This window comes from Mya arenaria, chromosome 4, assembly GCF_026914265.1.
Source record: "Mya arenaria isolate MELC-2E11 chromosome 4, ASM2691426v1".
NCBI lineage: Eukaryota > Metazoa > Mollusca > Bivalvia > Myida > Myidae > Mya > Mya arenaria.
In genome coordinates, this window is record NC_069125.1 from 59597918 (window position 1) to 59622658 (window position 24741).

Here is a 24741-nt window from a genome sequence, read left to right on the forward strand (position 1 = left end):
CAACTTTTATTTAACTGCTTGCTATCATGCTCGTGTTGTTTCTTCAAACTATTCATCTGACGATCAAACTTGAGCTAAATATTGTGATTATAAATGCTGTGACTGGGTAGTCAAGACTTAATTTATTGTTTGCACAATAAATAAACATATTATTTTTAATATAAAAAGGGCATAATGCTGGAGACACTATACATAACAAGCTATGGCCTAGCACCATTATGGTTTTCAACCAACACAAAAAGAATATTTGGCAGATTTATTTGGATAATTTATTGTGCAGAAATAACAGAAATAAAGCTAAAAAGCAAAGTATGCAACAATAAATCATAGTAAAACACATAAATACAAAATATACATGATGCATTAAAATAAGACCTGAACAAACCATAAGCGAACATAAAACAACTGACTGTGTCACTTACAATAATATTGTTGTAAGGCATTTACAATTTAAACCAGTTCTTGCTATGTTAATCATTTCATAAACAAAATTGTGTTAAAGCTGTAACTGCCAATGTGTTATAAAAATAAGCATAATATCATAATTCTGGCAACGTTGTGCATTTTTTGTAAATAAAATACTATTTTTGCATTCCATGTGCAGCATGAAGTCCTGAAAGACATCCTTTGAATTTGGTTGTTCATATATATTATGCTATATAACTTGTAGCTCATATCTTTCAACAAGTAGATCAATTGGAATAATAATTTATTTAAGAATGAGTAATAAATCACGGAAATAAATTAAACTATGTTTAACATGAGCTATGAAAAGGTCAAATTGAAAATAGCCACTACTGCATTAGACATATATACATGTATGGCATAGTTCTTTGGTAAGAATGTATGTTAACGCTAAAGTTAATCCCATCTCCTGTTTAGTTTATCAATCATGTAACCCTGAAGCATTATATTTTCTGAACCATGTTATAAGCAGTTTCAGAACTATATACATGCACATTGATATCTACTGCTACATTCATGTCATGGATACATTCATAAATAAAGATCATATATTTGTTTTATAGATATATATAAACTTAAGAATAATGTTATTATTCCATGCAATAAAAATATAATTATAATTTAAATAATATATGATCCAATAAATGCATTACATTTTTACTCCCTCCATAATAACCAAATATTTTCTGTATTTGTTTTTTCAACTGCAATAAAGCAAATGAGCCTTTTAGCCATATTAAGATTCAATCATTAGTCAATAACACATTTTCAATTGAGCAAAAAGTTACTTTCAAGATAACCAAGTTCATAAATTGTGATGCGAACATAAATGGCTGCTTTACAAACATCAGTAAAAAACGAAAAACCTGTACCATGTTCGTACTACTTAAAATTCAAATGTAAGACAGAAAACGTACGGCAAAATGGTCTGTAGCAGAACAACCAGCTAACATTATCTCAGTTCATTGTTTGGGAACCCTTGGTGTATAACTATAACGAATACAAAATCATACAACAGGCCCTAATGCAGTACTTAACTAAAAACACATTTCTATAACCAAGCCAACAAGTTTACAACCATGGCTCATGACTATGGATTTCTAAATACTTAAGGAACAATCACAAATACGAACCATTCTTTTTCAGTCTTGATACAAAACATTTCTTTTTATTTTTGATTCACACGAGGTAAGAAAACAGAAAGACAAAATGCATTTATGACTGTGAGCGGTTGCCAATACCTTACCATCTTTCTCAAGTTGGTTAATTTAAGCAAGGGTTATAAGCCTTGTTTCACGTATATGAACATTTCCATCCGAACTAATTGTTTGGTGAAGCCAAATAGGGAACTGACTAGAACATGTCAAATATTCTAAAAAATCTCTGACATTTTTTAAAAATTCTTAATGTTATGAAACACAATTGTGGAGTAATGTATGTTATTTTACAATGATCATAAAAAGGGAAATCGAAAAATTTCTTCATAAATAAAATTTCATGAACAACAAAATACTCTCCTATCTTCTTAACAATTCTTCTTCAAGTGTCCACACATTCACTTAATATGGCAAAACACATGATGTGGAATGCCTATTAATAAAACACACTCTTCACATAATCATTTCCACAGCAATTCAGATTCAAGTGCTTGTTCTGTGAAATATTTGATCCCATCAACTTGTATGACTGCATCAACACACAACACCCTAGGTTTGCCTGGGTCAGCGAATGGTGCTTGTGATTCTAAAATACTTGACAAACTTCATCACGAGTCCCATGATGAAGAACCAAAGGTTTCGTGCTATCTGAGAGCGGGCAACTAGAGTTCTCCACAACACTATGGCCAGTATAGTGTTAAAGGTGTATCGAATGTTTCGCAACCTGAAATACATAACATATTCATCAAGTTAGTTTCAAAGGCCAAATAAAATCTACCAAATTATGATATGCATAATGCAGAAAAAAGACAATTGCTTTTAAACAGATTTGACAAAATGTTTTGATTCTAAACATTCATGTAAAGTATACTGATATTTGAAAGTCATCCACAAGGAAGATATATATGATAAATTTGTTTTCAAAATGTTGCATCAGTCACAATGCATTACAAATATAATTAATTGATATTTTCTCCTCAATGTAATGTTATAAGTATTTCAAAAAGCTATCTATAATGCCCTACTTTTTTAGGTGAGCGCGTGCTGCAGGGATCCCGGACAGGTCTTCATTCAGGAGGAACTTCTTTGTTCCGAGGCAGTAATTCTCCATGTACGTGGGCCAGTGCAGCGGTCGTGGGTCAAAGTAAAACGTCTGGCAAAAAACATGGAAGAAAACTATGGATCAACTTAAAACTACTATTAAATCAATAAAGCAAAACCTACTTTGAATAAAATGCCCATGCAATACAGCATCTACCACCAAACATAAGAATAGCTAACAAGGATATTGAAAAGTTTTGTATGCAGTGAACATATATCATTATTACAGATATCATATGTTGAAGTTGATGATTACAGATAGCTCTGAAGCTAATGGCTTTAGTGTATGTCTATGAACATGATGATGCCAATTAAACGGTGAGGTCAATAATAATATATGCTGTCAATGTAAGCACCCATTCATGCATCCCTTTAGAAAAAGTGAACATGGAAGACAGATGCTTCCCTGTCTTACAGATGCTTCCCTGTCTTACAGATGCTTCCCTGTCTTACAGATGCTTCACTTTAGAAATGGTGAAGATGTTAGACACAGATGCTTCCCTTTAGAAATGGTGAAGATGTTAGACACAGATGCTTCCCTTTAGAAATGGTGAAGATGTTAGACACAGATGCTTCCCTTTAGAAATGGTGAAGATGTTAGACACAGATGCTCCCCTTTAAAAAATCCTTAAGTAATAGCAGGGCTTTTTCTGCCCAATTTGGGAAAAAGACCCTAGACATTTTGGGAAATTTTGCGTCGTGAAAATGCCGAAATTGGGAAATTTTACAGTTAAAAGAAAAAGCTGTCTAGTCTCCAGCGAATTAGGAAATGGTTTTATATTAGTTTATTTCCCTTTAAAAGACCCAAAATGGCTGAAATATCAATCCTTGGGTGTAAATATCTATTGTAATAAATCGATCAAGACAGATAATATTTCATACAGATATCTGAATGTGATGAAAATCAATGATTTCCGAATTCAATTATCAAAAAAGCTTAACATCACATAATTGATATGATGTTGAAAATGATCCAGTACATGAAAAAAGACTTTCTAAAAAAAAAATATATATATCTTTTTTTTAATTTTGATTGGGATTTTTTTCTGAAAATTGGGAAAAATATCTTATATTTTGCTTTGGGAATGGGTCCGATAGTCGGACCCGTGGGTACTATAGAAAAAGCCCTGAATAGTTATGTAATAAAGATATAAATGCATCCTTGAGAAATGGTAAAAGAGTTGGATATAACAGTCTTAATAATGAACTCATTCTAGATAACATGTAGCTCACACCTGATAAAGATATCTTATAAAAGATAATAAATCAAGACCCAAGATAATGTATGGTTTGTGGATGAAGACCAATTTTATATATGATATATTAGTAACAGTCTGTCCTATATAATGTACAAGCATACAATTTTTCTTTCTGTTCCAGTCACCTATCTGATAATATGATAATCTAACCATGTCAGGGACAGCAACATTTCAACAAGTGGGTCTGACAATCATATATGTGTATTTTATTTCATGTTTTTTCTCACTAACAATAGCTTACTGAATGATGTAAATGGCATTCCGAAAAAAAATGTTGATTTACAAGCATTAGGAAGCTGCCAATGTGACATAAATAGACAGGTGATTCAGTTTTACAGGTCAGATACTGACCAAAGGTCAAGTGGAAGACTTTCACCTCAAATGACTGCTGACCAGTTAATAGAAAATGTTATAATTTGTGACCTAGGCCAAATGTACACATGTATAGAACATTCATGTCATGTACACATGAAGGTTATTTTCCATTAGTACATAGTACAGTTTGTACTTTACTCAATACATGTATATTGTAAACTCTTGACTTGAGAAGTAATAATACACATGCACCATATCGTTAAATTGTTCAGTCCTAAAACAATACTTTTAAGAAATTGTTGCAATATAATTGAAAATTAAAAACAAACCAAAATATACCAGTAGCATTACGCACTTATAATACGACCATCAATCTGAACAATTCCATAGCTCCACTTAACTGACAAAACCAAGAGTTGCCTTCAAACGAATAAACAGTTACAAAAATGTTTGAATATAATTTTGTCTGAAATCCAAACGGACTCCAATGCTGTTAATCAACTGTTTCAAACCAACCAGGGTTTCCATGTTCATACTTTGAGTGTATTTTGTGTTTCAAGGGATCTTCCTTTATAAATGTATTCTGTTCAAATCACTTGTATGGTTCTTGGACTCCTTGTTACCCTACCCATTCAAACTAAACTTAACTCAAATTGAACCCAAACATGCTTATGAGGATTTGGAGTTCGTACCTTCCTGTCCTCTGGAGACATCTGACTGACGAGCATGTCGAGGTTGCTGTACGTCCACTCCCATGACTGGACCGTGAAGTAGGTCAGAGTGTTCATGGACCGATGCAGTTTGTTGTAAATCTTCACCATTCTACATACAAGCAAAAATGTACATTACAGAAACCTTCAAAAAGTATAAAGTAATTTATCACTACTCATTGCATGGATGCAAATAATTTAGTCATGTCTTCAAAGACAAATTTCAAGTTTTAAAGCCTTAAAAAGAATGGTCAGAATTTCAAGTAGGCTTTATGGGGTATTCATTTACAGAGTGTAAAGTTAGGACCAAATTAATACATGTTTTACTAGATGAATTTACTGTATTGAAGCTGAAATTGATATTTTTTTAATCTTTGCCGCACTTACCTTGGTTTCTTGCCAAGGAGAGAGTAGCCCATGTCTGCCAGGTAGGCTGGCACCAGGTGGCTTACCATCACATAAAACTCATGAAGGAAACTGAAAGAGAATTCATAAATCAGCAATGTGTTTGAGAACTCATAAATCCGCAATGTGTTTGAGAACTCATAAATCAGCAATGTGTTTGAGAAATCATAAATCAGCAATGTGTTTGAGAACTCATAAATCAGCAATGTGTTTGAGAACTCATAAACCAGCAATGTGTTTGAGAACTCATAAATCAGCAATGTGTTTGAGAAATCAGCAATGTGTTTGAGAACTCATAAATCAGCAATGTGTTTGAGAATTCATAAATCAGCAATGTGTTTGAGAATTCATAAATCAGCAATGTGTTTGAGAATTCATAAATCAGCAATGTGTTTGAGAATTCATAAATCAGCAATGTGTTTGAGGACTCATAAATCTGTGTTTTTTTAATGACTTCTTCCATTGTACTAAGGATTGAGACTGCAGTAACTACATTCACCCATAAAACATTGCTTTGTTTTTCACTTAAGTTGATTCACAATTATTGTTATTTTTATTGTCCAACTTATCAGGGGTCAACAATAACTATATTTACCAGGTTTCCTATAAGGACACCACAAGTTGAAATCTAGTGTTACTACTTAAGTTCTAGCATTGTTTGTCAGTATTACAAGAATCTCACATGACGTACATGTTGTGTATGGTATAAAAGGGCTCTTTAATTCTACAAGGTTAGTTTTTCAAAAGTGAATAATATAAAGCATGACAAATTTCACAAAATGTTTAAGTCTTAATCATATTGATGAAACACATTGAGTATGCAACAGGATTTCCTCAATTGATTTTTTTGATACTTTCGTCTTTGTTTTGAATGTATCAGTGGTTCAAATCTAGTGTATACAGATCTGCTTTCTTCGAAAGTATAAAGAACAAATTATAAATAAACAAAATGCAAATAAATTCCATCTATGAAATGTTTGCAAACAAAACCATCTGTTTGCACTATACTTCCTCATATTTTTAATATTCCACAAATAAAATCTAATTTTTATTGATTTGCTTGAATGTCACATGTATTTTGGGTTCTTATCTAACATTTTGACACAAAAATATGGTGTCCCATTAGGACACCTGACTTGTAGGTTCTGGTGACCATGAAATTTGGTGACCATGGGAAAACGGGACATCTTTAGTGTGAACACTGCTAATATCGATAAATCCACATAGAATTTCTATTAATTCAGTTATTATTCAATACAAGTTTTATCTCCAAAGCAGTGTCTGAAGTCTTAGTCAGATTAAACAAGAACATACCCATTGTTTGTAAGGGTGATTCTGGGCCTTCTAAAGCATGCATCCAAAGGCACTTTCTTCCAAAAGTTCATCACAACATCCTCTGCAAGACACATTCAAAATATTCCATTATACATTGACTCACAAATTATTTTCAATACATCACAATGGTCATATAAGCAATTATTGAAATAAGACATTTGGATCACCCAGTAAAAATAATTGACTACTTAATTGGCTTTTAAACTTGTAACAAACCCTGTTTAGTAAAATTTAAGTTTTGAAAAGGACACTCAGACTGGTGCTTATCGTGACCAATGTATTACCAGCAATTTAATGTACAAATTTCCATGTAAGTCATTTTTGACAAGAATCATTCACAAAGGAAGCATTATGGAGAGACATGTTAAGGTGTTATTTAAAATAAATGATACTTAAATCATCCATACCCATTTCTCCCCATGTGAATGGGTTGACTGAGCCGGTGGTAGAGTGACAGATGAGGATGTTGGATGGTTTGGCAAGGGCAGTGTACCACGCCACAGTTATCAACATGTTCACCGGGATGTCCACAGGCACGATGTCTGCAACTCCCTGGTAGTCACACTTCATCGACCGCAGGATTCCCTTACCAACCTGAAGGCAAGTAAAACAAATCAAAACATTATTTACACTCTAGTTATACAAATTCTTGCTCAGGTTACATTGTTTTAACATGCATTAAGACTTTAATTGTGAGTACAATCGGTAATTCTCAGCATGATAAAAGGTTCTCAATACATTATAGCTATAATAAAAAAATATATATAAGCAATGCATATAGAAATACTTACTGCTATGTATAGGCCACTAGGACCATTGTAATTGTCAATCCAACCCTGAAAATATAAAATTAAAATTACTGTATTGGTGTGTTACAAATATTTTTCTATTTTCTTCAGTGTGCTAACACCCTTAAATTTAAGATATGTTATTATCAATGCATCAATGCATCAAATCACTAAATTAGCATAACATACAGGTATGGGTTCTTTCCATGCAGCGCCCACTATGGATGGCCGTACGATTGCAAGGGGAAGCCCTGCCCCCTCCTTGATCAATAGGTCTTCTGCTAGCTGCTTTGTGTATGTGTATGTGTTTGGTTTGCCTCCAATGAGCTGTTGGGTGATCAACTCAACCATTTCATCATCCATCCACCTGTGATAACAACAGTTAAATGTATTGTGGGTTGCCCTCAATCAAATTTATCACCTCTACAATCATAATGAAAAGTCACTTTCATTACACAATGAACATTTATATGAACCAAAACATGCAAGTGTCTGCCTTTCACCAAAGAGGTCACTGTATCAATCCAGCTCATGTCCACTCATAGTGGACACAAGCACTGGCTTCTTATAAGAAAAAGAACTTCAGCATAACAAGATGGATTAATTTAAGTCACCAGCTTTCTACAGCCTCTACCACTAAGCTATAAACTATATTTGGCTTTATATACTAGAAGCCAAATGATGACATGTCAAGCCCATTGTAGCTTGACAAAGTTAAAGCCTGCCCTGGATACAGAAAACTGGAGGGACAGGGGGATTTTAAAATGCCCTCCTTCGGGGCAATAGAAAATAACTCCTCAGTTAATCATAAGCACCTAACTTTCGAGTTCAATACTTGTAACGTTAGGTTTAGAATTAAAACCTTAGATAATAAATTATAGTTTATGAAAAATGCAAGTTTTTAACTTTTGACCAAATACAAATGCCTGGATACCTAATTGCAAAAACAATGAGTATGGTAGGTTAAACCTTATTTATTGAAAGTTCTTAACTGGAACTCTGATATTAAAATGAACATGAACTTACTCGAGGGAATCTATAAGTTTTTGTGGATCTACTGGTGTGGGGTAGACAACCTCCTCTATGTATGGCCTATCACAATTGGCATATGCTGTCGATACATGGACAAAAACCTGCAACAATGTGTGAAAATGTAGGAGCAGCTGACAGTAAAAGGAAATATATTTAGGTGCATGTTTAACATAATGATAAGGTAATGACAAAAGTACTCTCCAGTAGAAACCCCCCACTTTGTACTTTTGTATGCAGCACAATCGCTACCATGATTTTCAAAGCTTAGGACAGGAGAATCATAATGATTTTGAAGTTCAAAAAGTTTGTAGGATTGTGAAGTGGTTTGGATCTCAGTATTGTTCTATGTGTGAATATATCATAAATGTTAACCATAGCTAAGTTTACTCTGTCAGAACTTGCACTAGAATTATATCCTTTAGTTGTACATGATCAATCCTGTTGTTCTACGGGATTTCACAGTTATGGGTCTGAGCTTCATTTATCAAGACTGGGACAGAGAACTCAGGAGGAAACAAGGCGGACGAGACTGAGAACAAGCCCACAAGCTGGTAAAATATTTGCAGGGCTCATTCTTTTCCTTAATTTCATGTAGCAGTGCTTGTTACATTTTTTATGCCATATACCCGGTAGTATTTAAGTTGTGTAAGAATTCAGGTCTGTTCATCCAAAAGTCTGACTTTGATGACTGAGGGACAGTATTCAAAACATGTGTATACAGTGTAGCCTGTATTGTAATCATGATACATGTACATGTAGTAGAGTTTTATACATGTACTATTCAATGGATGGTCAAACCTATTTTTTTTCCATTCCTTGTTCATACTAAGTCATATTTAAGTTACATGTACTTTGGTAGTTCAGTATGCATGGTTCTAAGTGTATATTCAACAAAATCTGTTATGTAATAAAAGTAGGTTAAGCATGTGGAACAGTTTTATGTATATTGATTAAACAAAATGTCAACCATGAGCTGCCTTATATTATTAATCCCGAATCAATACAGTTCAACCTGTCAGGCAGGGCAGCGCAAGTATATGTATTGATCAACTTCAAATGTTTTATATACATGTAGGGTTTTAGCTTAACAGTAAACTAATGGAAGAGTGCTGCACCCTGTCCATTTCCATTAGAACTCTTCTGCCCTAATGGAGACCAGCATGAGCACCATCTTGCCTCCATAAAATTAAACACTTAAGACTGTCAAATAGTTCAATCTGTTTGATTAAAACTTAACTTGTGATAATACATACATGTACATACAGACTTGACATATTTGGCAGTTGAAACCTAATATAACTTCAATAAAACTCATTTCCTAACATTTTCCTCTCAAAATATAATGCTTAAGTTATTCAAAGTGCAATACAATGTGCCCCTTTCTCCCTAGGCACCCTTTCCTGCAGACGGTGCACCCTGGGGTACTGATAAGTATATAGGATTTGATATCCCAGGACTCTTCTACTACAACGGCTATCCTTAGGAATACACTGTAATTCTAGAAATGCAGACCATTGAATCACAATGTAGCAGATGGTTACCGTATAAATGCATTCTTGTGCACACATTTTCATAGAAAACACTATCTGTAACTAACATTGAGTGAAATAGGAAATTTGAGAGTTTTAAGCTTACCTCCAGCTTCTTAAAGTTTTTACAGAGCTGAACCATCTTTCTCACACCAAGAACATTCATCTGAACTGCCACCCTGAATAAAATGTTTGCATCAAAATAAGACAAAGGCAAACCAATGTCATACGGTCATACCATAGTTAACATACTTAGAACTTAGATGCTGCTGTGTTTATTATTTCATTAAACCTTTTACCTTGAAAAGTTCCCTTATGTTTTCTTATTGTTATTCTTAAAGGCGTACTCTGTCAACTTCCCCCTTGTGAGCAAAAATAACACTGAATATCCCTTTTTCAGCGCCCAGGCCCCATTCCCAAAATGAAGAAAGACAGCCCTATGGTCTTGCTTAATACAGACAACATGTATACCAAGTTGAATTTAAATATCTTGAACGTTTTTTCGAGTTTTGGGGAAGTTTTAGCATGCAGATGCTGATGACACCAAGGCTATGACAATGCCTGGACCTTTTGAGAGAAACAGACAAACAAAAAGTAGTTTTGAATAAAGAACCTACCGGTAATGTTCATAAAAACAGAAAGTAAATGATTTTTTTTGTTCTAAGAATTACTAAGACAGTCTAAAGTGATTAACAAAGAGTCATGAAACATACCGGAGAGGTTCATCAAATCTGACAGTTGCAGCACTATGAAACACAATTTGGGTCTCGGTCTCCAGCATGTCACGGTCTGATGGGCTGATACCTAGCCCTTCCACACACATGTCACCGTTTATGGGCACAAACCGATCTTTAAATTTAGGCTGGTCTTTTCTTATCTTGTCAAAAATCTGCAAAATATGCATGATAAGGTTAAGAATTTCAAAATTAAGCATGCTTTTTTTTATAAATTGCTTTTAGGATATACAAATAACAATAAACAAATGATAATCATTACCGGTAAAATCAATTGGTCATGAATAAGACCATTATGATTTTTAAACTAACGGTAAACTGTCAATTTACTACTAAACATTTATCTGGTAAAATAATTATTGAGTGTTCAATTTCAATGTACAAAGAGATTTGTTTGCAAACATGCACAATAAATGACTAGTGCATATCACAATACATACAGATTAAATAACCTTTTTATATCATTTACATGAGTGTATGTTTATAATAGCACTATTTATGACTTATGCATTTCACTAAACATCATTCAATTAACGTTAACATCAATTAACGTTATTATATCATGTACATAATTGTATGTTAACAATATCATAATGATATTTTTTAAGTTAGCGAAAAAACATTCCTGTTTATTTCTGTTATAATATTATGCACTAGTCAATTGGGGATCAAGACAAATCGGCCCCTTACCATATCGGCCTACTACCAAATCGGCCCCTAAGACGTTTCGGCCCTGCCATTTCGTCCCCTTAATTAAAATGACTGAGACGTTTCGGCCCCTTAGTGATTTTAAACAGAGACATTTCGGCCCCTTAATTTTATTTTATTTTTTATCTTGAGTATAAAGTAAAACATTGTAGGTCGTCTTATAAATGAGATCTGTAAATAAGTTGTAAATAACATATTTAAATTTACAAATAGACAAATATGCATGAAAAACAATGATATGTCTGATATAAAAAATATAATTAAAATCTAAATAACTATTAACCCTGATTTTTAATATAAAATGTTAGAAAATCTAAGAAAGTTTATTTGTTATAACTGTTAATTATTAATTGATCATTAAAGACTTCAAAGAAAAATTGTCTTTGAACCATGCGTTCTTTGCAAGGCAAACTGTAAGTGTTGTGGGTGTGAAAAAGACATTCAAAAACGTGTGAATGAATAATTGTCTTTAATTTGTTAATGTTATTTACAGTTGATTGGTATATTGTGAGAATTAGCGGTTGGGAAAGTCGGAACAATCCTTGTAGACGTATTTATATTAAAGCTTGTAAACACAGAGTGTCACAATACCAACGCCTGATACCTCTGTGGAATGACAATTCGCCATAAGACCGTCTGTCTAAAAACACCTTTTAAGCCAGTATGGTTTTGCATACGTATTCAATATAAGATTAATAATAGTTTTTTTTCATCCTTACCTGATTTGAATATAAATTACTGAATTTCATAAAATGTATAACTTTCTTTCCATGTGTTAGTTTATTTATTATTAAATTGTAGTTAATAAGAAGATGTACTGTATAATAGTTCTTATAAAATATATGTTCTCTTCTGTTCATAAATCATTATCCATCAATATCCATCTTAAAAGGCATCTGGTGTTTGGTCAAGACTGATGTTAGACAATGGACATGTCATTATACATATTATTAGCAACATAGTTGTGTATAATATTTAAAGATTATTTAAAAAAAAATAAGTTTAAACATTTCTTCTTCAACTCTATTTCGTTTTTTAAAAATATCTCATGAAGAAATCTTTACATGTTTTCAAGTGTACAGATATTTTCTTTAAATCTATTTTTATCTATACCTTTGTATGCATGTATACAGTATAGCTTTGTCTATTAAAATAAAAAAAATGAAATAACATGGGTTTTTTTCTTATAATTAGAAATAAAATAAAAATAAGGGCCGAAACGTCTCGGTAATCAGGGGCCGAAACGTCTACGTGATAGGGACGATTTGGTAAGGGGCCGAAAAGGTAACCGTTTGAGCTAGAGGCCGATTTGGTAAGGGGCCGATTTGTCTGGTAGCCGTCAATTGTAACCACGGCCCCCAGGTCCGGGGAAAATCCCCGCCCTGTGGGGATGAACTGCTGGTGAAACCCCTGCCAAATGCTCCTGCACCCCAGAGACATTAGGTAAGGCCCATTCCCGCTATTTTTTGGCGTGAAGAAAAAAACACCGCGTTCAAAGGTAAAAACACAGCCCATTTCCCCAGCTATCCCCGGACCTGGGGGGGGGGGGCTTGGTTTTAATTGACTGGTGCATTATTCAGACTATTAGACAGAGTATAAAATTTTGAGTTTTTATTTTACACAAGCATATTTATATTATATTATTATATTTCAATACTTACAGGACCATTTAACATATCTTCCATTCTTTGGTGAATATCTTGTGAGCGTTTAGGTCGAATCAAAATAAATAACTTTCCAATTTTAGGACAGCTCCTTATTAGTTTTTCAATTAAAACTTTTCCTATAAACCCTGTTCCACCAGTAATGAATACATTTCGCCCCGTATAATATTCTGCCACTGTCGGCAAAATGTCTTCAACTTGGTCTGCCATTTTAATATGTGAACTCATATCACTGTTTAAAAATGCACTCTATCTTCAGATCTCCACTTCCTGAAATTAAGATATACACACTTAATATTAATCAATACTTATAAACAATCTTGCAGTATAATATGGTAATTAAAATGACCAGATTTATAAAAGATAATCAGTTTATCACAGTGGTTATATGCGCCTTGTTGAACTCGACATAAAATGTGTTGATAACAGTGTACACAGGTCACTTTATACTAACTTAGTTATCACAAAAAAATGAGAACTGTTCATAAGGTCATCTGCCTCACACATTTCATTACAGCATCTTGTGAAAACAGTAAAAATAATAATAATGAAAATAATAAAAATAAAAAATAAAAATGAAAATAATACTAATAAATAGTATCAGTAAAAAAGTTTTTACTATTCAAGTCCTCTGACTTAATTTCATCTTGAAATAAAACTATTTTTTAAATAAGTCAAGGTTTTTATTGTGTGTCAAACTGTTTGAATTTCTAGAATACATGTACATTTTGAAATGTATATTGTGTGTTGACAACAAGAATCAACATTGCATCAGGGGAGACAACCACAAGACACATCGCCCATCAAAAGTTCTCACTGCGAGCATGACACTTGATGAAAAGTACTGTATAAATGAAACTTCCTTACATGAAAATAAAAACAAACGAGAATGATCGGTATCGTGCATTGCTTTTCTCTTCTAAGAATTGCATTACTGTACATACATTTACACTGACACCGGCACCGCCTTCTTCACCCCGCCCAACTTTAAACACAAATTAAATATAACAATCATTCCGAAAAAAAAATGATATTAACCGACATTTTTTCTACATACCTTAAATCGTTTTAATTTATAACAAGCTACAAACGTTATCGATCTCCGAGTTCATACTTAAGCAGCCATTTTGGTTCAATGCCAGAGGTCACGCTTCGATCACGCGTTTTATGATTGGCTCAAACGTTCATGCTATTATTTCCGGTAATGTTCGTAAAGTTCCGTGAATCTCAATCGGCTTTAAAGCTTTAAAAAAGGCTAGATGGTTTCGACAGACAAAAATTGTCATACATATATAATTATATACTAGATAGGCTGGAAGTAGATAAACAAAACATCAAAGCCGTTTCTTACAAATAGTATTGTTTTCTAGTTTGTGTTGCAATTTCTGGTTAAGTCTTAAGGTATCATATGAGAAGTTTAGAATAGAAAATGCTTAAAGTCTTCGACTAGTTAAACCTTTTCAATCAGAATCATTACCAGCCTTGTCTGATATGGCAATATCTTATCGTATGAAGTCGTCAATAAAATTGTTTCTCAACAATTTGCAAAACCCTTAACAATTAACACACATATGAACTTAACCAGGTTTGATCTGCTCAACGTGTACTGATTTTGAAATGGGCCGATACGGGTGTTACAAAAAATAATAACCCGGCCACAGAATATGATAACTGCCCGGGGTCAGTCCAAGTATAGAATTAAAGAACATAAAAAGAATAATGCCGTCGTAGAGTTTTGACCCGTTGTCATCCATTTGTATAGAAACCCCAACCTGGAAATTAAGCATGACATAAAAGTGATGCCGGGATTAATGCTACATATGTAGATAAAATAATTGAAATGCTTTCAGGATAATGCTTGCATATATGGGGATCTGGAAGGATCACAGCGGCTTCATTGTTTTAAGATAGCACTACGCTACATTCATTATGTTAGCAAATAACGGATGCAATCTTCTCATGTAAGCTAAGCTTGCATATTGGTACGATGTTCTTAAGAAAGTAATCATAGAATTGAATTAATTGCCTAAATTATTTTCGCACTTAAGGCTATTCACATTGATTGTAAGTACCGGAATCATTAACAACATATAGAAGTTATAATACGATGCATTTTTCTAACTTGTAATAGATTAGATTGTGTACCATATTAGAATGTACTGCTTGCAAACCTCACACGTTTTGTGTTTCCACGTTTTGTGTTTTCTCTGATTAAAGGCTGCACTCGGCCTACTTGTATCTTGTTATTTTTTAAAGCAATTATCTTGGCGGCCACGATGATTTTTTGCGCGATCATTATAAGGATCCAATGAAAGTACTAATAGTAAAACATGAAATCGTCGCTCCGAAAGCTAATTCGGTGGGGCTTGTTTGATTATTCACGTGTACATAAGGTGAAAAACAAAACAGTTTAAAGTTTTTATACATTTAATATAATATATGTTACACTTTAATACTTACAAGCACATACTAAAAGGTAAAAAGATAAATCTATTTACAATTATGATTATAAATTATATCACGGCATAAGAATGTGGCATAAGAATGTACAAAGAAACTAGAATTTTAAAAGTGTAGATCATACAGTTGTCAATGATAGAAGATTACAAATTATTGCGCAGTTATTCCGTTCGCCGCTTAAAAAAAATGGACAATACTACTTATCATGTTGAAGTATGTCATATAGTATTTTTAAAGGACATTCTTTATTTACAGGCATCTAATGGATTAGAATTAACAACCAAATCACTTCTAAACTAATACAAATTATGTACACTAGTTTGCGAAGTGCATTCACTGCCAATCAACGCGATCATTAAACTGAATGTTGGAATAAATGATTTCATGAAGACATTTTCAACCCTGAAATAAAGTTAATGTCTATAACACTGATTCAATTTTCGCGAAAACCCTAAAAAGCCGGGCTTTTCATGAACAACCATATATGAAATGCCATACATGTACTTTTATAGTTGATTTATACCAGGTATTGAGGTATTATAATATATAAATAGTTTTTCGCGAAAAGCCAGATGTTAAATACCGATCATATACTTTTAAAGTTGAGAAAAAGAACATTCAGAAATATATTATGAACTAGTTTTTCAATTTAAACGTGTCGAAATGAAATAATAGGAGAGTGTTTTCTTAAAAAGCCGGATATGAAATATCATGCATGTACTTTTAACGTTGATTTTTTTACGTGAAATGTATGTATTAAACTTTTCAATGTAAACGTGACAAAACGGAAGAAATAAGAGAGCTTTTAGTTACATAAACATGGTTTTTGTTTCAACATAAAGAATGTTTTGATTGGCATACATGTGTTTGTACAACCATGTTCGTGCATCCAGACCATACCACGTGGAGGCGCTCTAATCATGGTCCACAATACAATTCAATACAATTCAATACAATACAATACAAAGAAAAAAATACAGTACAATAAAAAAAAAAGCAAAACAATATATTTATGGAATACCTACAAATAATGCAATAAAACAAAATCGAATATGAAAGTACAATATAAACACCACTTACACTGTGTCACATATATGTATATGCATTTCTCGGTTCTAAAAAACACTCAGATTTGAGCTCTACCAGACCCGTTTGATCACCACTTCTTACCTGGGCGTTCATGAGTCTGTCCCTAGTGGGGAGGGGAGGCATTAAATGAGCCCCGTGAATTGCGAGATATTTGGATCACTGTGTGATTCAGTTGAAACGAACACTAATGTCTGTCTGTATTCATAGGCGGCGGTAAGATTGGCATGACCCCCACCCCCCTTATGACCATGCTACCACCCACCCCAGTCAATTTTATTTTTGCTGTCATGTTTTTTTTTGGAGCATGTACATAAGATTCTCAATATCAACAAAAATACAAATATTTAAAACTATTTAAAAGGTAGAAAGAGTTCTATAAATGGATATCGTTTTGGGGATATCGTATCTAAATGATTATTTATAACCAATTTTCTCCAACTTACTCGCATTCTTCTCAAAAATAGTGTGACGTTCCGCTCTAGGCGGAATGGGGTCTCTATAGTATGTTGATGTACTTTATAATATGCAAATTGGCATAACCAGTTCTTGGAGGTTCGGGGCCTATGTATATAAGACCAGTCGACCCCTTCAGGGTTGAGCATGCTTTTCTCTGAAGGGATCTGCTGCGTCGTTGGCCTCGCACGTTACAATAATATAGTTTCAGAAAGTAAACAACTGTCACGAACATGGACATTTGAAAACGTCGCTACGACCAATGACATATTATCTTGACCGAAACTACACTTGAAATAAGTTGTATTTATGTTAACAGTGTGCATATTTCAAGACTAACTAGCTCACAGAGAATATCGTTAATCTCAATGTGCATAAATATTACTAAAATAATCATTATATTTACTATCATCTCATAATATTGCAGTATAAGTAGCATTATCTTCTTCTAAATATATAAACATGTATGCAATACAATACAATACAACACAATTAATATTAATTATAGACATACAAGAAGTTATATAAAATATATCACGAAAACACTGTTTTAGGTACCAATGTCGAGGGTTTTCACCAAAAAAACATGACTGTATCAAATTCCGAATAGCCCGTCTTTTTAACGACTTATTACCTCTTCTTAAAAATAAAGAAATGGTTCATACTTATTTATTAATATATTCCCAATATATACCTACCCGGTATTTTTGTCGATAAAGCAATCGTCCGCTTTAATGACGTCACTGTGTCTGTTGGCGTTTTCACCATCATTCTTGTTGCCTTTGGACTGCGATCCTTTGTGACGCCTGTTGTTTGTTTTGGCACTGTCGTAGTTGTTAATGTAAGCAGTGAAGTTAAAGCAGGGCGTGATTCTAATCGTGTGGTTGGGGTAACCGCAGTAGGCTTTGAAGTTGTTTTAAATGAGTTTGTTGCTATTGACTGTTTAGTTGTCGTGGAACTTGAAGGACTTTCTGTCATGGTTGATTTTTCTGTAGTTCTTGTTTGTGTTGTTTGAGATGTAGCTGTGAACAGTTTAGGCGTGTTTTTTACTGTAGTTGTTTGGACAGAGGTGGTTGGGACTGCTTTCGTGGATAAAGATTGAGTGCTGATGGTCTGTGTTTTTGTTGAACTGAAATCAGCCGTATTTCTGGAAGTAACTGTGGATGTTTGGGATTTCTTTGTAGGCAATGCAGTTAAGGCTTTGCTTTTAGATCTTTGTGTTTGTAATGTTGAAGTATGTTGTATTGTCGTCTGTGTTGGTTGTGAAATTGACGCTGTCGCAGATGATGTTTCTTGTTGTGTTGGCATGGTAGTCGATGTGGTTGTTTTTGTTGTGTTTGCTACACTATGCTTACTTATTTGTGGTGTTGCTGTTGGGGCTGCAGTTGCTGATGCTGCTTCCGTTGCTGTTGTTGTTGCTGTTGTTGTTGTTGCTGCTGCTGTTGTTGTAACTGTTGTTGTTGTTGTTGTTGTTGCTGATGTTGAAATAGTGCTAGCAGTGCTGGCTGTGCTTTGTGTGGATGTTGTTGATGGGGTGGTGGAAGTGGTGGTGAGAGTTTCACAAGAATACACACGCACGTCGTCCAACGCAACGTCGCTGATATAACTCAGCTTCTTCGTCGCCTCTATCACGATCTGCATAAAACACACAAATCCAGCTAGAAGCTCAGTATCTTACATTATCTTTATAATTCCCAAGAGTAATCGATATATGTACATGACATTTAGATGCAAAACTTACTATAGAAAGGAGAACCCATTTTAATCGCTATCTTCTATTATGATTGGTTGTATATGCCCATCAGTCTGTCAAAAGCATGAGTCGTGACTCTACCTGAAAATCTTCATGCTTGTCGTCGAGCTGCAGGTCTGCGCGGTGCCATCGGTCTCCCTGGTTGCCGTCTATATAGAAGGCAGGGTCAAGGCCATCCAAATCCTCGGACACCCCTTTCACGTACACGGACAATGAACCCACGTCTGCGATAGATATGGTAGGAATGTATATTTTTTGGATACTGCTTACGAGTATTATGGAAATAAATGAGACGGAAATTAGCCGTAAAATCAAGTTGGAAACACGCAACAGCTAGCTCTTAGTCAGTGTCACTAAAACTAACGCTGAGAAAAAAAACTAAACATTTACGTCCGATGTCGTCAGGTCCTTGCATGTGGTACCAGAGGTCGAAACATTTCCCAGAGAAGGCTGGTGGGTAGGTGGGCGATATGAGGCGGGCCCGATCTCCCTCCATTGTCGGGTTGGATGCCTCAAAGTACATGTAGTGGCCTGTATGTAGAATATGAATTGGCACATTGAGTCTAACGGTCAAATTGGTATTTTGGGTTGTTTCTATGCATGTAAAACTTATGCAATACAATTCATTGTCAAATCAATAAGCAAAATACGTTAGACGACGACTGCAAATTAAATTTACAATGTACAGTCTCAAGCTTACTATAGATACAAGACTAATTTAACATAAGTTTATATCGTGCATCACTTCAAAACGTGTTGTAGACAAACGCACCACTTTTGTGTTCCATGTATGTGTGATCGTACGTGGGCCCGGTGCCGCCCGTCTGGGTGGGACCCATCATGCGTACCCATTCTCGCTCCTCCCCGTCGTCCTGGCTCCACCCACACAGGTCGCTCTCGAAGTCGCACTCTACCAACTCCTTCGGCGCTGGACAGATATTACATTTGTACCTCTTATTGTCAACCTTTTTTCAATATTCAACATAATTCATCGACTTTTATTTAATTTCATAACAAATCAACTAAGATTGGAATACTAGTACTAAAAACCTTGACTATGTCAGTACACACTACAATGAATTGAATATTTTCTAATATTGACTAATCATTTTTTGAATGATTTATTAACTTTTACTTGTTGTTTTTCATAAATGCTATATATATGCTATAATGGAGCCTGGTGTATGAAATAAAGATTTTCAAATTATTGGATTGAAGTAAAATTGCTAGATGAACTTTTCTTGCAAAGATGAAAAAAGCATATTTAGTACGTAACTTGTCAACGAGGACATGTATATAAAATCCGGTGGCCTTTTAGTAATTCTCCTTTTTTCATTAAATAAATGCGCAAAAGCATCAACAGATATGTATCAATCACTGGTATGTACAAGTGATATCTAAGTGAGTAATCTTACAGAGGCACTGCGGGAGCGTGGCACTCCAGTCATGGCCGTTACAGAAGGCCTCCATGGTACCCACGAGCTGGTAGTTTCCGGTGCACGAGAAGATCATCAGCGATCCGTCACTGTACCTGTCTCTTGTGTGCAGGTGCACGTGGCTCGACGTGTCGAATGGCACACAACCGGATGCTATAGTTTAGATTTATATGACCAAGTGATTAGTCAATCTGTGATTGTATACAGTATTGTAAAAACATTTGAACAATATAAAATATTTTTCTTGAATAACTTTTCAACGCCCCTCCGATATATATTGTTTTTATTATTATGAACAACAGTCATACTTATGCACATTGGTGGCTCGCTGTCCCATGTCCCATCTGGCTGGCAGTCGAGACGCTTCTTTCCATGGAGACGCATTTTCTTGGGGCATTTAAAGACGACCCTTGACCCCCTCCGTCTGTACTTCACCTTGCCCGGGAAGTCGTCAAACATAGTCGGACAGGTAACATCACGTGGCTCTGAAAGAAATACACACGGGATGAGCTGGAATTTACCCGATATGTATAGAATAAGATTCATTTTAGAGACACCTGATTAAATGTGATAGCGATGTTTTTTACAAATCTAACCTCTTTGGGTCATGTTCTAGTATTTTAATGTCACAGGTGACCAAATGACAGCTGTAAAACGATGTTGGGGTTTAGTTCTATGGCTTCAAGGGTGTAATCTTGGCACCAGTTCAGTTAATGGTGTAACCAATGGATTTAGCAGAGTTCATGGCCAAGAATGTTATCGTGATTAACATAGTGTATTTTTCAAGTGATGGATATTTCCTGATACTACCACATCGCTAACTTATTAAGGCTAGGCTTAAGGTAGTCCGTGTCTGATACAACGGCAACTTAAGAAATGGTGTCAGCGGATAGTCTGACGGTTGATCCCATTTCTTCATGCATAAAGTTTATGTGGTAGAGGAACAGGCTGGGCCCCAGTATGGACCACTTGGATATGATGGACTGTACGCACGTGTGCTTTCCCTGGTGGAAAAGCTCTATACATCGGTTTGATTTGCAACCGATAATATAATGATGGATTGTATGTCAACCGATAATATAATGATGGATTGTATGTCAACCGATAATATAATGATGAATTTTGAAAGAAATGCACACGGGATGAGCTGCCATTTACTCAAGAAATTGTTTAAACAAGCGAACTATCCATTAGTTGAACATCCACAACTTGTATAACACGTGAAACGAACCCATAGTTGAACATTTACAACTTTTCTTGCATACCGCACGTGTGTTTCAGGTCATGTGACCAGTGCTGCAATAATAATATTTGTCATGTGTTTCCGTTCCGGATAGAAAAATCCGACCCGAGGGTACCTGCGTTGCCAGGTTACGAGTCTTGCCGGGTTACCGTCTAGGCAGCGTGCCCGAAGGTTGGATTTTTCTATCCGAAACGGAAAGATAACTTTTCTAGCATACCTTGAATAACATTTTTTTCTGAATACAAAGAAAAGCGCATTTTTGTACATTTCACCAAAAGGCGCGTGCGATGATGTTTATTGACGTCGTGACGCCCTGTACTTTTTATTCACTGCACACGTCAAGAAGCTCCTTTTGTATTACGTATTTTAATGGCTATTTTGTTTGTTTTGAAGATATATTTTTGTATTAAATGTTAATCTTTATGGAACTTATCCATGGGTGCGAAACAGTGGCTCCAGCTCTTTTAGGAGCTGTATATAAAGAAGAGTTAATTCGATTGTATGTATAAAACATTGTATTTTTCTTACATCAGGAGTTCTGGCAAGAGATTTTCTTGAGTCAAGGTGCACATTTATTATTTGGGTTTACTAAATAAACAGAACTCCTATGCTGTATGCATAGTAATGTAATGGGATTATATTGTATATTTGGCTTGACTTTGATATTTAATGTTTATTTCTGAGAATGAAATAATTGATGAAATGATATTGATATTTGCATAATATAAATTACTGGAAGTAATATTTAATGATTTATATGCAAATAAACTACATAAATGAACTGTTATTCCAGACTTTGTACTAATATCTGATGTGCTTAGAGTCAAATGTAATACGTCATGCTACCACATAATCGCTTGACCGTCAAAATATATTGTACACTTATTTCTTCCGCCTGTCTGGGTTTTTTTCAAATTGTTGTGAAAAGATAAATGTAATTTATACATTGTGCACTTTTAATTTGAATGTTTGTTTCTTAAACGATGCATAGAGTGAGTTCTAATTTCTAACATTCGCCTAATGAAATAGAAATGAAAGCACCAACAAGCCAAACAGCCACATATCCGACATGATCTTTACTGGCGCAATGACCAAACACCACACAACGAACAAATAAACAAACAAGACACACACCAAATAACATAAACAATATACACTTCGTTATCAACTGAGGCTACTTCATTGGACCAGTAACCGAATCCAGATGAAACATTTACTGGAGATCAACTATTTGTCTTCACCAAATGTTGTAGTTGGATATTCTTTAATTATACTAATATGTTGTTTTGACTGTCTTGTTCAAAAAGTGTGTTTATTATTAACATTACTAAAATCTTACCTCTGATGTCGGCATCAATAAGCATTACCATCACAAGCAAAACTGCATTAACAATACATATTCCATCCATTGCTATCCTTATATTGTAAGTTTTCAAATATATTTTCTTGAAATATATAGTTCTGGACCGCCAAACTTTATCGAATACAAAAATTCGGTATTCGCATTTTGGAATTCATCACTAATATACGGACTTACTATTGGTGCATATTCACAAAATAGGCTGTAGCCAATACGGCAGAAACAAACAGGAAGAAATACGTTTCAAGCCTCTTTAGCCTCTTAAGCATTTTAAAAAATCCACTTCCTGATATCTCCACGGTTCCTGATAGCTATCTTGAGGACATTGTTCTTTCTAAACAGGATGTTAAGAACGCAATCAGTTGTATGGGTCCTTCAGAGACGTGCAGGCAAGATCTCACCAGCCCTAGATAAATACGCGTAGTAGAAAACGCTTGACGGCGCCATTGTTTGGTGTGTTTTTTCACCAAATTAATTGATTCCTCCATATCAAACAACCACACTGTTTCTCTTCTTAGCTGTCCTGGCAAGCTAGTGGAACGTTGTATTCAAGATAAGCTATACAATTACGTTTTCAACCTCATTTCATATTACCGATCTGAATCTGCCAAAGGGGAATCTACAGTAAAACAACCTCTTTTCCTTTATAATGAAATCTGTCAAGCTCTCGATGAACATGAGGGCAGTATTTTGGGATACATCAAAGGCTTCCGATCGCGTATGGTATAGGGTTCTTATAAGTAAATTGTCTTCTTTCGGCATTTGCCGTAACCTGCTCAACTGGTTAACGTCATATCTTGCTGGAAAAAAACAAAGAATCGTTGTCTCGAATGCATCGTCATCTTTGGCTGATATCATTTCAAGAGTTCGCCAAGGATTATTCGCGGACCTCTTCTTTTCCTTAACTTCGTTAGCGACATTGATTTTTTTTAATTGAAGCTAAAATCCGGTTATTTGCGGATGATACAAGCCTCTATATTGTGGTCGAGACAGCTGATGTATCAGCTATTACCATAAATTAATATGATCTTCAAAACCTAGCATCTTTGTTAAGTTAATTGGCGAGTGGCAGTAAATCTTTCTAAATCCCTTATGTGTCTGCAACGCTATTGAAAGAGTTCCCCACGTTCTTCTTATATGCCCGTTATACACAACACTAAGACTTCGGAATTTAGGAGTTTTAGTTATCTCTGATGTGCACTTACTCTTAATAATATTTTCTAAGGTGACGAATGGTTAAGTTGTGAACAGTAACAGGCGCATATTTCTCATTCACATTCATCAGAGATTTGATTACGGTTAATGTTGTACACATAGCATCATCTCTCTGGTGAACGAGAATGATATTTCTATGTATGCAGAGGTTTATATTATTTTCGATGTTTGTTGGGTCTGCTATAGTGTTGTATGTTGGGGTTGTGTGTCATGCTTAAAATCTTCAACCCAAGTCTATACATATAGCTACATTTATTAAACGTAATACAGTATATATCACTGCATGTACTTTTAAAATGGGCATGTTGACCGCAAATGTACATAATAAGCTGACTTGACTAAATAACTTAAGGAAAGGAATTTACATGAGTTTTTAGTACCTTGTTTTCCGATCCTTATAAAATTTAGTAATACTATTGTAACTTGTTTTGTTTATCAATTTGGAATAAACACTGTTAGAACTCAGCCTCTTTATGACCGCATATCTAATTACGGGGACAAGTTTATTATATATAGGCACGGTGTTGGTT

General features: G+C 34.7%; 2 protein-coding genes across 2 annotated transcripts; both read right to left on the minus strand.

Annotated features, from left to right (window-relative positions):
- Positions 1-241: 241 nt before the first annotated feature.
- LOC128232353 (fatty acyl-CoA reductase 1-like) lies at positions 242-14376 on the minus strand. The gene is made up of 13 exons (XM_052945862.1): positions 14260-14376; positions 13200-13472; positions 10810-10985; positions 10203-10275; positions 8562-8668; positions 7725-7902; positions 7539-7583; positions 7155-7341; positions 6727-6808; positions 5395-5484; positions 4990-5119; positions 2648-2775; positions 242-2346 (listed from the first exon to the last, which is right to left on the minus strand). Exons 2-13 carry the CDS (start codon positions 13428-13430, stop codon positions 2187-2189), a joined length of 1587 nt encoding a protein of 528 aa, XP_052801822.1. The 5' UTR covers positions 13431-13472; positions 14260-14376; the 3' UTR covers positions 242-2186.
- Positions 14377-15538: 1162 nt separating this feature from the next.
- Positions 15539-23115, minus strand: LOC128230303 (MAM and LDL-receptor class A domain-containing protein 2-like). Its single transcript, XM_052942472.1, has 7 exons — positions 22976-23115; positions 20702-20878; positions 20373-20546; positions 19730-19885; positions 19348-19488; positions 19039-19181; positions 15539-18839 (listed from the first exon to the last, which is right to left on the minus strand). Exons 1-7 carry the CDS (start codon positions 23043-23045, stop codon positions 17877-17879), a joined length of 1824 nt encoding a protein of 607 aa, XP_052798432.1. The 5' UTR covers positions 23046-23115; the 3' UTR covers positions 15539-17876.
- Positions 23116-24741: the final 1626 nt, after the last annotated feature.